Below are 16,773 nucleotides of genomic sequence, written 5' to 3'. Positions count from 1 at the left end.
CCTGACTTGAACCCAATCGAACATTTATGGCGAGACTTGAAGATTTCAATCCATTGATGATCTTCAACAAACTAATCAGAACTGGATCAATTTTCTCATGAAGAATGGACAAAAATTTCACGATTCTACCTGTGCAAAGCTAGTAATGACCGATCCAAAACAACTCATAACAGTAATTGCTGCAAAACGTGCTTCTACCAAGTACTGACTTAAGGGGCTGAATACTTATGCAACCAGTCAATTTCATTTTGCATATTTCCTTTGCTGACATTTAACCTTCTCATATAACAGAGTTCAGTTTAACCACTACAGTTTTGTAACTTAGAATAAAAAAAGTTTATTTGAAAAACATTCTTTGTAATTCAACAAAATATAAAACTATTGGCAGGTGGTGAATACTCCTGCAAACCTGTGTGTGTGTGTGTGATGCAGGGGGTCCTCGTAGCTGAACCACATTTATTTCAGCCCCTGGAACTCTGATTTCCGAGATGATAATTACCCACGGAAGGGGCTGCCGCTTACTCCCTGGCTAAGGTCCCGCCTCACGCAGGCCAATGGGAAGCTGCAGGAGATTTAAACGCCATTTTGTTTCCCCCGGAGGGGATGATATCGGTGGCATCTACCGTGGTATCTTGAGAACCAGGCGGTTCCCGGAGCTGCATTTAACGCGGTTCAGTTTCGGAGACCCTTACTACCTATCCATCTAAAACATATTGTGGTGAAAAAATAAAAACAGAGCAGGCAGAAATGCTTCTTTTTAAGTGTAACATTCAGCACCACATGTAAGAAACTGTTTCTTATTTTCAATGCAACTGTGTTCCAAAAAATGCATCATTGCCTCAAAACACCCTTTTTCTCTGTGTAGATACATACTGTAAATCCCTATGTTTTAAAATGACACCGCAGCCTGTAACTATGAAATTAGTCCACAAGGGATTTTGATAAAATCAGGCTTTATGGTTTAAGACTGAGGTAAGATTATCAAAGAGTGCTTTATCATCTTAAAAACACAAACCCTATATCATTAACCCTAACAATCAGAAGATATACATTTTAACTCCATTTCCATTGTATTTGTATTTATTGTGTTTTTAGAATGACATCTGCTGTATTACACAGTGCTAATTACGTACATCATTGATTTGCAATTAAATATTTATTTTTAATCATGGGTAATTTTCTCATGTTGTATTTAGCGTATGTTTCGCACTGGACTGGGATAAAGATGGAAATGCTCTGGCCATCATTGCTGATAAATCTAGCTCCATCTATATGTGGGATCCGAATACAAATAAAACCAGCCAGTTAGACAGTGGCATGAGGTAAGCTGGGTACCGTACAAGTTCAGATACGATTATGCATAGGTGTTACTGAAGGGACAGTACAAATGTAACAAGTTAAAATATAGATCTGTGGGTACAAGACTTACATTGGGTGGGCAACTCCAGTCCTCCAGGGCCACTAACAGCTCAGATTTTCAGGTTATCCCTGCTTAATTGCTTGCTATGACTGGATAAATCTGCAGTGAGTTTTAGAGAACTGGTGTGTAAAGAATATACAGTAGGTATTGCAGTGTTTCTGCCAGGTCAAGAAAATGTCAGATCTTAGCTCACCAATACTAATACTATTATCTCCTAAGGAGGCACGTCAGTGTTGCAGAGACAAAAACGTGTTTGTGGCACAAAACGATGTGATCACAATCAGTTATAACACATTGTTACAACAGACTACACTTCCCTGCATAGTGAGAAATAAGAACCAACGGGTTGTGTTATTACCATTAATTGTTAGTAACCCACAATCGGCCAGCAGAACCTGCTCCTCTGTTGATGCTGTTTTATAATGCTATTTACTTTGCAGGGATCAAATGTCCTTTTTGCTGTGGTCAAAGGCTGGTACATTGCTAGCTGTTGGGACATCCAAGGGAAGTTTGCTTATTTATAATCTTCAGACCTCGCGTAAGGTCCCTGTACTTGGTAAGCAATATTTATTTTTGAATGGGATTCACCTGGAATGGCCTTTAACTTTACATCTTGTTGATTGTACACTAGCGGTTTACAAACCTCCCCGGAGATCCCTGCGCCAGACCAGGGTAATAAGGCAACCAACCATCATTGTGCATATATGCAATTTATGTGCATTCACCTGTGTGCGTTGGTTATCCTTAAAACGAGCCGTCCTTTATGAGAGGTTTGAGAAGCACTAATCTTCTCTATAGGTGCAGCATTGATACACTTGTCATAGAAAAGGCAGAGTGATGTACTACTGATGTCCATGTACTATTTGTCATCATAACTCTATGCCCAGGGCACACTTGAAAACGAGAGGTAACTCTCAATGTATCACTTCCTGGTAAAATATTTTATAAATAAATGTGTGTATGCTAAAGTGAAGCACTTCACCCACATTACCACTAAAGAGAGACAGAACAAGATTTTGTGTCTCTTGACTTGTTCTATTTAAATAAACAATGATGCTTTGAAAGCATGAAGTTATGTTCTGATCTCTTATTCGGATCTCATAATTCCCAATAGAAGAAACCGGCACAAATCTATATTAATTTGCCAACCGTTTATTTTATTTGGGTATCAGATTTAATAAAGTATTTAAATTCTAATATGTATGTATCTATCTGTATGTGTGTGTGTGTATATGTGTATATATGTATATATAAAGCAGAAAATAGCCGTGTTAGTCCAGTTGCGATAGTGCAGAATAAATGAGTTCTTCAGTATTCGGTGATACCTTTTTTATTGGACTAACAATTTATGTCATAGGACAAGCTTTCGAGAGTTCTCCTCTCTTCTTCAGGTCAAGCAATACTGATACACAAAGGAATATATATATATATATATATATATATATATATATATATATATATATATATATATATATATATATATATATATATATATATATATATATATATATACCACATATACCACTGTCATTAAGGTTATGGTGGGTAAAAAAAGTGACAAAAACCCTCCACAGTAAAGCATAAAGCAACTGTAAATATTACTGTATGTTCATTTGCATGTCTTAGACAGGTCTGCAACCCTGTCTTTCCCCATTGTCACCCAGCATACAGCGCTTCCACTGCAGCAAGGGATTCTGGGAAATGACATGCAAATGAGCACTCAGTGCCACCTTTTGTCTCAAGCTCGTATTACACAAGCCAATCCTCAAGCCACTGCATGCTGGTGCTCATTTGCATGTCATTTCCCAGAATCCCTTGCTGCAGTGGAAGCGCTGTATGCTGGGTGACAATGGGGAAAGACAGGGTTGCAGACCTGTCTAAGACATGCAAATGAACATACAGTAATATTTACAGTTGCTTTATATATATATATATATATATATACACAGTGGTCGACAAATCACCAAGAAATCTACTCGCCAAACAAAAAAATCTACTCGCCACCTAGTACCACACGTGTGCTGCTTGGGCCAATAGGAGCTCGCCACGATGTTAAATCCACTCGCCCGGGGCGTGCAAATGTATAGGTTTGTCGAACACTATATATATATATATATATATATATATATATATATATATATATATATGTATATGTATGCGCAAAAAGTCATTGTCTCTGTGATATGGAGATGTGCCTCTTATACTGCCATAAATTCTCGGTTTTGACACAAAACCCCCATATTAAATTATAACATAAAAAATAGGCGCAAATGGAGGAGAAAAGGTATGTGGAGGTCTCCGTGAGGACGAGATATTAATAAAGTAATGGGGGCAAGAGACAAAGCTGTCCCCGAAGACGAGCCTGCAGGTAATAAAGAAAAGGCCACAATAGTGAAGTAACGTTTGGTATATTAAAAGCGCAACAGATAATGTTATGGTACTAAAATATTATTTCAAATTACATGTTTTTATCTATTAATAATTGTCATGATAGTCCAATATATATAAATGCACTGCTATGAATCAAGTGCTCTATTAACATTGACTTGTATTTATTTTGTATGCATTATTATATACTTAACCCATCTTAAATATTTCATTTGGCAGTGGTGGTTATTTGTACAAGTGTGTACTTTTAGCAAATGATTGAACTGTATTGTATAGTTTAATGTCGCTTGACACTGTTTTCGAGTAGAGAAACATGGTTTCACTTTTAGACCTTTGAAAGAAATGTAGCAATCAAAAATCCTTCACCATCCATCACTTGTTTGACCTGTTCTTCTGCAGGTAAACACACCAAACGTATAACATGTGGTTGTTGGAGCTCTCAAAATTTGCTAGCACTGGGGAGTGAAGATAAAATGATTACTGTCAGCAACCAGGAAGGGGACACAATCAGACAGGTATGTCATAAGACACAGGACTTTGTACACTATTATTTCTGCACATACTCAATGTGCTCCTAAATATAATTTACTTTGGGGCTGGGAGAAGCTACGTTCTTCTGGATGCCCATCATCAAGCTGCCTGAGGTCATTTATAGATCATAATTCTTCTGAAGTATTCTGAAAAAAGAGCATGTTGTAGGTTTTCACCTTATAAAAATGATGTTTCTTTGATATTAATATAATACAAAATATACTGTGTGTGTGTGTGTGTGTGTGTGTGTGTGTGTGTGTGTGTGTGTGTGTGTGTGTGTGTGTGTGTGTATACATGGAATAGAAGAATAGATCGAATGGTAGGAATACTTTTTGGGAAAGGTTCTCTGTAAAGCAAATGAGGAATAAAATACCCGTTTGTCGTGCAGACCTCCGTGAGATCGGACCCCAGCGATATCCAGTTCTCGGTGATGAAAACTGATGAGAGAGCATCACCAGGAGAAAGCACAGTAAGGTCTCACTGGGAAACGTCTGTACACATGTATTACTGAGGTTGTCATTCATTTACTGTCCTGCTAAAATGATAACTGTACTACAGGGCTGTTATCAAAGAGGTTAAAGAGGATACCGGCGTAACTATTATAGCCCTTTATCAGTGAATTATCTTATCTGTCGCTGAAACTGGTTTCTGAAAATAAACGTTCTTAATGTGAGAAAATAAAGATTCTTTGTCTCTATAAATTGATCTGACACAGGTTTATTGCAGTTCCAAATAATTTATTCTTCCAGAGGCAGTTGCAATAACCTACAGGCAAATACAGGTTAGCAATGGAGAACAGTCTTAGGCTATGTATTTCTGACGCATTTACAGGTTTCATATAGTTATTTCCTTGTTACTAGCTGAACCTATTCATGGATTATTACGTAGTAATAATATTAGAAAGCCGAAAGCTGCGTATTATAAGAAAAATAATAAAACACAAACCTGGGCGTACACCCCATATTCTTATCTAAACCCTGGATACACGAGATGTCATATGTACCAACTTAAGTTCCTCTCTGTCACATAAACAATAACATGTTTACCCTAAATGTGCTTCTTTCTCACAATCCGTTTTACAAACAAAAATTACAGACTAGAGTCTGGGTAACAAAGTGGATTGTAGCAGACAGGATGAAATTTGAATGACATTAATCAAATAGAAGCCATAAGGAACTCTAGATGCAACTTTCCATTCATAATGGTATAGAAGCCACAGTCTGCTATGCGATTTAAGGACAGCAACATACACAGTGAAACACATATGCCATATACATATATCATTTTATGCTGTTTCAAACAACCATAGGAAAAAAAAGAAATATTATACAGAATTATCTTTTTTTTTTTTAAAAATTTATGCATTGACTAGGTTTAATGTCTTGGCTGGTGGGCTCAAAGTTTAAAGTCAAAAAGACATAGCCTAGATGATGAGAATTGAACTTGCAGACGTTTTAAATGCCACATACAGGTCAGGGTTTAAGGATAACCCGGCTTAAGCACAGGTGGCTCAATCGGTGGCTCAGTCATTTTGATTGACCCACCTATGCTGCTGATGGGATATCCTTCAACTCTGACCTGTTCGTGGTACTTGAGGATGGGAGTTTCACAACCCAGGCCTAGATGAAGGAGATCTCTACTCAAAAGTGTTTACACCCTAATGCAAGGGCTGACAACCTGCGGCTCTCGAGCCGCACGCAGCTCTTTCGCTCCTACTTGCGGCTCTCTGCAGGTTGCCGACCCCCAGCTGCTGCCTCTCTCCCTCACTATCCTGCCAGCAAACCTAATCTGGCATGATCCGCAGAGGTGGCCTTCTGGAAGGTGTCCGTAGAGATGCCTGTCCACACGTCTTGCTGTAGACTGGTGGAAGGGAGGTTCCCCTGACAGGCACCTCCGTGGGCACCTTTCAGCAGGCAGCTCGTCAGGCCTCTAACAGCCCCCTCAATCCTCCAGGGCAGCCTATAGGCAGGTCCTACATCTCAGATACACAGATCCTACCTCTCTTCCAATATCCCTGTCCTCTCTGTCTCTGTCGTTCTCATTCTCCCACCCCTAAGGAACACACAATACACTGTGGGGTTTAATGGGGGAGTGCGGGGGGGGGGGGTAGATGTGGGGATTACAAGGGGAAGATGGGGAGATTAATCAGGGGGGCCCTGCTCCTTTAATTTGTCCTGGGTCCCAAGATTTCTATTGGCGGATGTATATATGTGTATGGGTATGTATTGTGTATTTGTAAATGACACTGTTTTTGCACAGAAAAACCCTGAAAAAAACACTTATTAAAGGGACTTCTTATTGTGAGATGCATTTTATTCCCTTACATATTTTGTTATATGTTAATGCTTATACAGTATATACCTATTAGCGTGTGTACAGTATATGGATGTGTTTGTGGGGGTGTAATATTCATGCATGTGCTGCGGCTCTCTGAATATTTTGGAGAAAGACTTTTTTTTATAAAATGGCTCTTCTTCCTTGAGAGATTGCAGACCCCTGCCCTAATGGATAACGGTTTATGTTGATTTCAGATAAGTGTAGTTGTCGGAAAGAAAACATTGTTTTTATTCAACCTAAGTGATCCAGATAACCCGATAGAATTGGCTTTCCAGCAACGCTATGGCTCCATTGTGTCTTACAGATGGTGAGTATGCCATGTGCATATTGGTTATATTTTAAAGTCGGCCTCTGAATAGGGAAGGGTTTGTCAATCAAGTGATTTCTTTACCCTGACCTTCTCAGAGAACCAATAGAGTTAAGGGGAGGTGAGGAAGGGGACTCGCTGTACAAGCGCTTTCTGAACACCAAGCGACATCACACAAAAGGGAGCAAGCCTGAGGGAATCAAACCACTCTCAAGTATAACTTTAAAAAAAAAAATTCTTGTAGTTGGCAGAATTGGTTAAAAAGGGTATCAGTTGGGGGGCTTCCGGTGACGTCACACGGAATGGTCGGGTAGGTGAGGAGCTCCTCAGACCCGTAAGCATAAAACCCTTATAACTCACCTTTCCTGCCAATTTGGAACACCTGATCCAGTCCCACCGAGTGCCTAACTAAGGCTGTTATGTCGAAGAAGTCAAGAAGTACTTTTCCCCGTCTCAGAGCCCTTCTGTTGCCGACATGGAGTCTCAAAATGGCGCCGGACCAGGTGGCGCTCCACAGAAACTCCTCTGACAAGGGAGCACTTGGAAGACTTGCTATCAACCATGTCAGCAAAGCTACACTCCGCATTCCAGGCTGCCGCAAACGATATCAGACAAGAAATTGCGGGACTTGCTGAGAGGACAACGACTCTCGAGAACAAATTGGATGAGACCCATCACAGACAGACGGAGGCTGAAGAGGAGATAAGTCGCCTGGGGGAGGAAATTACCTTACTGAAGGAAGGAATGGAGGATCAGGAAAACAGAGAGAGGCGCCAGAATATTCGGATGAGAAATGTTCCTGAAATGATCCTTCAAGAACACCTATGCGCCTACCCAACAGATTTATTCAATGATATATGCGGAGACCTGACCGAAAGAGATCTAGAAATAGATCGAGCACACCGAGCATTGGGCCCAAGTCGGATGATCCTAGCAGGAGAAGAGACCTCATAATAAAATTACATAGCTACTCGGTCAAGGACAAAATTATAACGGAATGCCGAGACAAAGATAAGATCCTGTTCAGGAATGAATCTCTCCAAATATATAACAATTTTGCCAAAGCTACGATCAACCGTAGAAGAGAACTAAAGCCACTTACCAACTTGCTCCGGGAAAAAGGCATCAAGTACCGATGGGGCTTTCCTTTTTAAGCTTGTGGTGCTTAGAAATGGGAAATTCCTAACCCTCAAGTACCCGGAAGATATGGCTCCCTATGCCCAAGCTTTGGGTCTGACGCCCCCACCCTCAAGGACCCCTGCCCGCTCACCGCGAGGAACGGCGAAAGCCCGAGCCGCATCCCAGCCAGAGCGGCAGCTCAGCAAGACACGAACAAGTGAGGCGAGTGAGGCACCCCATCTACACCTGGTTAAAGATCTCACCTGGAAAAACGGAATTCCACCTACCTTCCAGTCCCTGGTTGAGGCTTAATCCCCTTCAGAAGAACAGAAGCCCTTTTCCTGCTACGCTCCAGAAAATCCTCCTTGGCTCGCAATCACCCGCGATGATCATTGTCGGGGGGGATTTTTATGAAGCAGCTCACCGGTTGAAGAAATTGGATGCTTCCCCCACCGTTTGCAACGATCCGTGAGGTCGCTATGTTTCCCAAGCCTGTTGCTTGCCTGTTTTTTGAGAGCTGAGGGGGGGGTTGGTTGTTGCCTCACCCGAGAAGTTTAGATCTCGAGTGCTGCACTCCGCTCCTGCAGTAATGTCGCAGCCGTTGAAGAGTAAAGCTCCCCGCCAGGTCCCCTGCGCCCATGGAAAATCCTGCCTGCGACTGTAGGCGCTATGCTCGCCCTATGTCCGCTCTCTATTGTTGGTCAGCTCAAAATAATGGACCATCGGCCCAGCAGATATATGCAGGAGAGGAAGAAAAACCGGGAGTCTGGCCCCAGCGGGTGTAGGACGGTAAACAGTGAGTAAAGCACTTCGTGAGAGGCCCCCCGAGAGGAGGGTAGACAAGGAGGAGAGGAAGCTCCTCCGTTTTGGTTTTAGTCCCAGCTGAACAAATGTGACCGGACTTTGGGTCTCTTGTCTCTGATACTAACTGTTGCTTAAAATGGTTTAATGTTGGCTTATATTCATTAGGATAGGATTGCTGAGTTTTTGTTTAAATATTTCTCCCTCTTCCCCCTCCCCCCTCCTCCTCCCTCCTCCCCCCTGCCCTCTTCCTCTCCCACCCTCACCCCGACATGTGAGAGACAAATAAGAGAGTATATAAGGTACTAGGTATTGTGCTTAATGCTGCCTGCCTTCGCAACCCAGAGGCACATCTGAGGAACGAAATGTTCCATGAAAATCCTGCTTTCACTGTTGCCGGACGTTTTTCGTGATGTTGTTTGCTCTGTTTTTATTTCTCTCTTTTGTATTTCTTTTCACATGAAGTGCCTACAATATACTCTTATTTTCTTATTACAATTTGAGAAATGTGAAGTTAAAAAAAACTAAAAAAATTAACATGATGAGGCCGGGATCCTTGTCTGAATCCAATAGAACATTGTTGTGTTGTTCTTGGGGAGAGTGAGAGAGCAGATTACAGTGCAGTAGGTGTCTGCCATTGTTATTCAGACTAAAAGCTGCCGACCAAGCAATATCCTATATGTGTGTTTTTTTTTAAATTAATCAGTTCTGTACTATGAGAAAATACTTGAAGCATAAAAAAAAAAAACTCTGAATGTCATTTTAATGTATTATAATGTATCAAGCATTTTTTGTTTCTATAGCAACCATTGAAAAAGTCTAATCACTTTCCTTTTCTGAAACAGGCTCTGGCACACCCCTTTTTGAGCCCTGCCCTCTCTTTATCAGTGCACCAATTGTATCTAGTGACTGCTTGGTCACATGATCTTCCCCACAGAACTTTGCATCTTTGGTCCTCTTCTGCTGTACTGACAGTGAGAAGGGAACCCCCGAGCTGAATCTTCGCCAATCAATCAGCAATTTAGCGAATTACTTATCATTGTGTGGATTGTATTGATGCACATATTAAAGAGGAATAAAAATAAATGGCAGCTTGGACTGCTGATTTAACATGTGTGTAGAGAAGGTAACAGGGAGCATTTGATTAATCAGATAGGGATTTGTAATCATTGGCACTGAAATACACAGTAAACAGTGAATGGAATTTCAAAACTCCTCTGAGACAGGAGCATATGCTGTCTTTAAAGCACGGAAGGATCCAACGCTCTACGGTTAATAAATTAAAAGAGTATGCTGCACACCACAATGAAAAATAAATACATACAATAGGTCGAAACGTTGTGTGGCACAAATAAATTAGCATTATAATCAAAACCGTAGAGTGTTGGATCCTTCTTTTCCTGAGTATTACCCTGGAATCACTTTGACAGGTACTCCTTGAACCAGCAGCACCGGTAAACTGTATGTATTTATTTTTCATTGTGGTGTGCAGCATACTCTCTTATTTATTTTGTCTTTAAAGCATGGAGCATTAAAGGAACTACATTGCCTGTTAAACTTGCATCAACAAAAGAAATGATATTGGTTGTGACAGGGTAAATAAAAGCCACCAGTTATATGCTTGGAAAACCTATGTCTAGTCTGCAGTGCAGCACTGACTAGGTTAAACTTCAGCTGGGAACCTCAGGACAATTAGTTGGATCCCAGCTGCCTAATCAAGGTGTGTTAAAACCCAGGTTGTAGACACATGGAGCTTGCTGTTGATGAGAGAGGAGTAAGCTGCTAAAGTGATTCCTGAAAACAAGGTCTGAGTAGCAAAGTAGTGAAACTGTGAACTGTCTGTCCCCTGCATAGAAAAAGGGTAGCTGCATATATATAAACTGTCTGCTAAAGAGAAACTGTTTTGTTCGGTTTGCTGAAGGAAAAGCCATTTTTGTTTGTTGCTGAAAAAGAGCTATTTTTGTTTTGTGTGCTGTATATTTTTCAAGGCAAAATAAAACAGCCTTGTCAAGAAACCCACGTGTGTAGTTGCATGTACCCTGCAACAGGTGTTAAGCAAAAATGATTAAAGACTAATTGCTTTGTATATCACATTAATATAATTAATAGACCTAGCCCATAAGCTTCTTTTTTGTGAAAATAGTTCCATTTCTTATCATAAGCACTAGCTACTGTCTTATGCATCGAACATTTTTAACTAGAAGAAGTAGCAGTTTAGGACAAGAAAGGTTAATATAATTACCCCACCTAATAAATATGTCCATTAGAAAAGCGACCCTCTGAAATTCATGGCTGAAGAGACCTCTAATACTTCCCAAAGTATGCAATAGTATGCATTCTCTTTTTTACATTATCATAGAAAGCAGAGCCTGTGGTGAGGTTTCCATGTTAGTATGTTTGCAAACATACTATCTCTTTCCTTTGTGGACAGGTATGGTGATGGATACATCATGATTGGTTTCTCCCAGGGATTCTTCGTTGTAATCTCTACACATATTCGGGAGATTGGCCAGGAGCTATTCCAGGCTCACAACCACAAGGATACTCTGACAAGTATTGCCATTTCACAGTCCCTTAACAAGGCCGCATCATGTGGGGACAACTGGTAAGTAACAAGGTAAAAGTTCCCCAGGTACTCCTCATGAACGCTATAATCAATAAAGTAATGCCTGTGCTCCAGCTCAAAATGAACCTTCCTGGACGGCCCAACAAAATTGCATGCATAAAGGAATGTAGAGGAGGGCACAAACCGACTTAATCACAAACATGTATTAGCCAAAAATAATCCGACGTTTCGGTGGCAACATGTAACCTTTATCAAGGTGAGGGCTCCAGGGGTGGATTGCAGACCAATATCGGCCCGGCGATTTATCTCATACCAGCCCTCCTATGACGCATTGCCATGTGACGTCATGTCATGGCAACGTGTCGCCATGTGACATCGGGTTGCCATGACTACGCAACACTGCAGCAGTAGAGGTTGCTCCAGAGAAGGTAAGAGACACTTACAGAGCGCAGGGCCTCTGTAGCTGCAAATGCTGGGACAGTTGTCATATCACCAGCAGCTCTGGCCCGCAGCACTGACTCACCGGGGCAAACCTGAACGGCCGATAAGCCATTCTGACCCTTGATAAAGGTTACATGTTGCAACCGAAACATCGGATTCTTTTTGACAACTGGGGAAACACAATAGATGTCTTGCTCCTTATTTATAATATACATTTTATTCTATTTTTTCCTATGTGGTTATAAAATACTGTAACAATAATATTTTTTTTTCATACAATGCCACACCGTAGCCTGTTGGAGGTTACAACCTAATTTTTGGTGTCCAGGGTAGAGGGGGATCTTTTGAGTCGGTTAAGGTTACAATGACCTTGTATTTCAAATAGGTTCACCTGCTTGAAAGACCGTGATGTTGCCACTATACGACTGCTTCAGTGGAGCTTATTTAAAGAAACAGTACTACCTAGCAATGCATCAAAGCATCATTATTTCTAGCTAACATTTTTCTGTATCATTTTGATATGATTGTCATTCAGTTTAAATCATTACTCCACTGCAATTATTAATATATATGTTTATTTTTAGCATCAAAATCCATGATTTGACCGAGCTTAAAGAAATGTACGCCATTATAAACCTGGATGATGAAACTAAAGGTAACAGATCTCTTTGTTTCTAAAGGGAATTGTCAAAAAAAAATGTAATTTTTAGTTTGCAGATGTAGTGCCACCTACGTGCCATAACAATAATATACAACTGCTATAACCGAGACCTGGCTCACTCAGTCTGACTCTGCACTGGAAGCTGCGCTCACTTATGGTAGCCTTACTTTCTCCCACACTCCACACCTTGATGGCAGGGGTGGAGGCGTGGGGCTCCTCCTCTTCTTAATCTGCCGTTTCCGAACCCTTCCTATTCCTCCGTCTCTTTCTTTTCCCTCCTTTTGAGGCTCACACTGTCCAGCTTTTTTCTCCTCTCCCTCTCCACTGGGCAGTCATCTACCTTCTGTCTTTCTCTGACACTTTGAATCCTGGCTCCTTCTTTCTCTCCTCAGACTCTCCTGTTCTCTTTGGGGACTTCAACTGCCACATTGATGACCCCGCTCTCCCTTGGGCTTCCAGCTTTCTCTCTCTAACCTCTTCTTTTGGCCTTCACCAATGGACTGCAGCCAGTACCCACAAGGATGGCCACTATATAGACCTGTTTTCACAAAAAAAACTTTCCTTTCTCTGGTTTCTCCATTTCCCCCTTTCCTCTCTCTCTCTCATCATCTCATCTTCTCTCTCTCACTTCTCCCCTTCTCCACCTCCATCAACCCCTCGTTTCTGGAGAGACCTACGCTTTATTAACCTACCAGCTTTTGATTCCACTTTGCGATCCTCCCTCTCCTCACTCTGCTCTGCTCCAGACTCTGACAACCTGGTCAGGAACTACAACTCTGCCCTATCCTCCTCTCTTGATCTACATTCCCCTCTTTCTCTGACATTCTCGCTCGTCTAACCCTACCCTGGCTAAATTGCCACATGCATGCTGCGTTCCTGCATTCGTACCTCAGAACGCCTCTGGAGGAAATCACACTCTTGCATATTTCCTTCAATACAAATTTATCCTATCCTGTTTTAACTCTGCCCTCTCCCAGGCTAAACAAACCTACTTTTCTTAACTTATGAACACTCACAAGACTAACCCACGGCTGACCACCGTCTGTTACCTGTTTTTCTTCCTCCATTTCACCTCGGGACTTTACTGACTATTTCAAGACAAAGGTGGATTCCATACATCAAGACATCCCATCTGTATCCTCCTCACATTCTACACCTCTTCCTAACTCTCCTGCCTTCCTCAACTCTTTTTCTGCTGTCACAGAGGAGGATGTGTCTCTACTGATATCCTCTTCTCCCTCTACCACTTGCCCTCTTGACCCCATTCCCTCCCATCACCTCAAACTTCTTGCTTCTACTCTAATCCTAACGCTCACACATTTTCAACTCCTCCCTCTACTCTGGTACCTTTCCCTCCTCCTTCAAACATGCAACAGTTATACCATTACTCAAAAACAATGTAAAAAATGCTGTATGGTGCTCAAAAACATAGATCAAAAGCTGCAATAAAGTCCTTCAACAGAATAATTCCATGTGTAGAGATCCTAGGGGTACCAGGAGCATTAAACCAAACCAAAATCCTGTTGGATATAACACCTATTTCCACTATGGCACGATGGCCTGAATGGAGTTCCACTATTGTAAGTAACAACTCCCACTAGCTAGTGTCCAGTCAGATATGTCGCTGTGGAACAATAAGGTGTAAGGTGTAAGAGTAATATTACTCACGGCTGGGTGGTCTTCCTGGTATACCTCCTCCGGTAGGTGCATCAAGACATCCCATCTGTATCCTCCTCACATTCTACACCTCTTCCTAACTCTCCTGCCTTCCTCAACTCTTTTTCTGCTGTCACAGAGGAGGATGTGTCTCTACTGATATCCTCTTCTCCCTCTACCACTTGCCCTCTTGACCCCATTCCCTCCCATCACCTCAAACTTCTTGCTTCTACTCTAATCCTAACGCTCACACATTTTCAACTCCTCCCTCTACTCTCGTACCTTTCCCTCCTCCTTCAAACATGCAACAGTTATACCATTACTCAAAAACAGCCAGCTTGACCCTGCCTGTCTAACTATTGTCCTGTCTTCCTTTTGCCTCTAAACTTGAACGCCTTGTATTCTCTCGTTTGCTCCATTTTCTCACCTCCTATTCTCTCTTAGATCCTCTACAGTCTGTCCTGCAACCTCTTCTCTTTACACACTCTCTAGGTGACCTTCTCGCATCTCTTGGGTTCAAATATCACCTCTATGCTGACGATACACAAACTTTTAAACCCCTGACCTTACACCTGCTGTACAGACCAAAGTCTCTGAATGTCTCTCCACTATATCATCCTGGATGGCCCTCCGCCGACTCAAACTTAACATATCAAAAACAGAGCTCCTCAAACTTTCTCCCAAGCCTGGCCCTAGTACCCCTTCTACATTAATGTTGGCAGTACTATCATACGTGTAGTATCATAAGCACGCTGCCAGGGGTCACATTTCACTCCTCCCTTACATTCTTCCGTCACATTCAAAATGTAGCTAAAACCTGTCGTTTTTTACTCTGCAACATTGCAAAGATACGCCCTTTCTTCTGTTGCTCTACTGCTAAAACTCTAACGCAAACCCTCATTCTCTCCCGTCTCGACTATTGTAACCTTCTGCTGTTCGGCCTTGCTGCCTCTCACCTCTTTCCCTTTCACTCTATCCTAAACGCTGCTGCAAGAATCACTTTACTGTTCTAAATCTGTCTGTGGCTCTCCTGCTGAAATCCCTCTACTGGCTTCCTATTAAATCCTGTATCACACACCAAATTGTCCTCCTCACTCTTAAGGCTGTACACTCTTCTGCCCGTCCTTGCATCTCAGACCTAATTTCTCACTACACCCCATACCGACATTTACGTTCTTCTCAAGGTTGTTTTTTCTCTACCCCTTTGGTATCTAAACCCCTCTCCCGCCTTAAAACTTTCTCACTCACTGCCCCACACCTCTGGTATGCCCTTCCCCTCAATATTCGACTAGCACCCACTCTATCCACCTTTTAAGACCCATCTTAAAACCCACTTCCTTAACTTAGCATATGGGTAGCTCTGTGGCTGATACCATACACCTCATACATCACAGCTTCCTACTCTCTCTGTACGTTCTTCCTACTTACCACTTAGATTGTAAGCTCATCGGGGCAGGGACTCCTTTTACTAATGTTACTTTTTATGTCCAACCCGCTCATTCCCATTATGGGTTTTATTATTATTTCACGTGAATTACTGCTGTCAATATCTATGTACATAAATGGTGCTATATAAATACAGATATACATACTTTTGATATTCCTAAATGATCTGTCACTATGACTCCTTGTAGTTGCCAAAGGTTAGAGATGCATCCAATGTCTGACTACCAATAGGAGATCTAGCTTGGCAGGAGAGAAGGATTAACTTATTCTGTGACCACTAGTAGGGCTTAGGGCTGTTATAGAGCAAGCGGCCGTGCGTGCCTATGCGAACACGCGTGTATGTGCCGCATGCTTTTCGTAAATATAGTGAGAGGGGCAGTATACTGGGAAGGTACAGTGTGTGTATGTATGTGTATGTATATGTGTGTGTGTATGTGTGTGTGTGTATATATGCATGTGTAATTTATTATTTATTTAAAATAAAACAATTGGTAAAAATAAAATATTTAGTAAGTTTGCAGACTCACAAATACATACACACACACACACACACACACACACACACACACACACATTTAGCTCCGGCCGCGGCGCGAAAAGATTCTTTTCCCCGTCTTCCCCGCTCCCTGTCGGCTCCCCTCTCCGTGCCGTGCACGCGCACGGCCCTCGTATAGAAGGGCTGACTCACGTCAGCCAACTAAAATTCCGCGCCTTGCCTTAGATTACTGCACTATCAATATTACTTTCTCCTTAGTCACCAATTGAGTAGTGGTCGATTGTGTCGCAATGATGTGATACCATTTTTTTTATATGTAAAAGCATCAAAAAAACAAATTGAATCCCCATGAATGTAGATATCCCTTTCAGATATTTGGCATTTGTGTTTGTTGTATCCACTCTCTCCCCATTTTCTTTCAATCTGTATTTAATGTTTGATACTAATTACTGTATATACTATTGATGTTGCTGTTCTTAAGGCAATGTCTGCTTTTTGATGCCTCTCTGAGAACTCATTATTATTAATGTAAAAAAATAAAAAGTTCTGTTAAAATGATGTACAGTATTTGTTGGGTAGTGCACTGATTGATTTTTATGATTTA

General features: G+C 41.6%; 1 protein-coding gene across 5 annotated transcripts in view; it reads left to right on the top strand.

Annotated features, from left to right (window-relative positions):
* Positions 1-16,773, top strand: part of WDR19 (WD repeat domain 19) — a 116,466-nt gene that overhangs the window by 11,734 nt on the left and 87,959 nt on the right. For 4 of the 5 annotated variants that reach the window (XR_012787652.1, XR_012787654.1, XM_075567836.1 and 1 more), the window contains exons 4-10: positions 1,197-1,322; positions 1,861-1,976; positions 4,208-4,323; positions 4,728-4,808; positions 6,871-6,983; positions 11,335-11,508; positions 12,495-12,565. Coding sequence is in view for 3 of the 5 variants with exons in the window: in XM_075567836.1 (XP_075423951.1) it covers positions 1,197-1,322; positions 1,861-1,976; positions 4,208-4,323; positions 4,728-4,808; positions 6,871-6,983; positions 11,335-11,508; positions 12,495-12,565 (797 nt within the window). In the remaining 2 variants the exon portion in view is untranslated. The remainder of the gene's footprint in view (positions 1-1,196; positions 1,323-1,860; positions 1,977-4,207; positions 4,324-4,727; positions 4,809-6,870; positions 6,984-11,334; positions 11,509-12,494; positions 12,566-16,773) is intronic. The other variant, XM_075567849.1, reaches the window with a different exon arrangement.

Source organism: Ascaphus truei, chromosome 1, assembly GCF_040206685.1.
Source record: "Ascaphus truei isolate aAscTru1 chromosome 1, aAscTru1.hap1, whole genome shotgun sequence".
NCBI lineage: Eukaryota > Metazoa > Chordata > Amphibia > Anura > Ascaphidae > Ascaphus > Ascaphus truei.
Note: the sequence above shows the minus strand (reverse complement) of the source record. Positions and strands in the feature narration are given on the sequence as shown.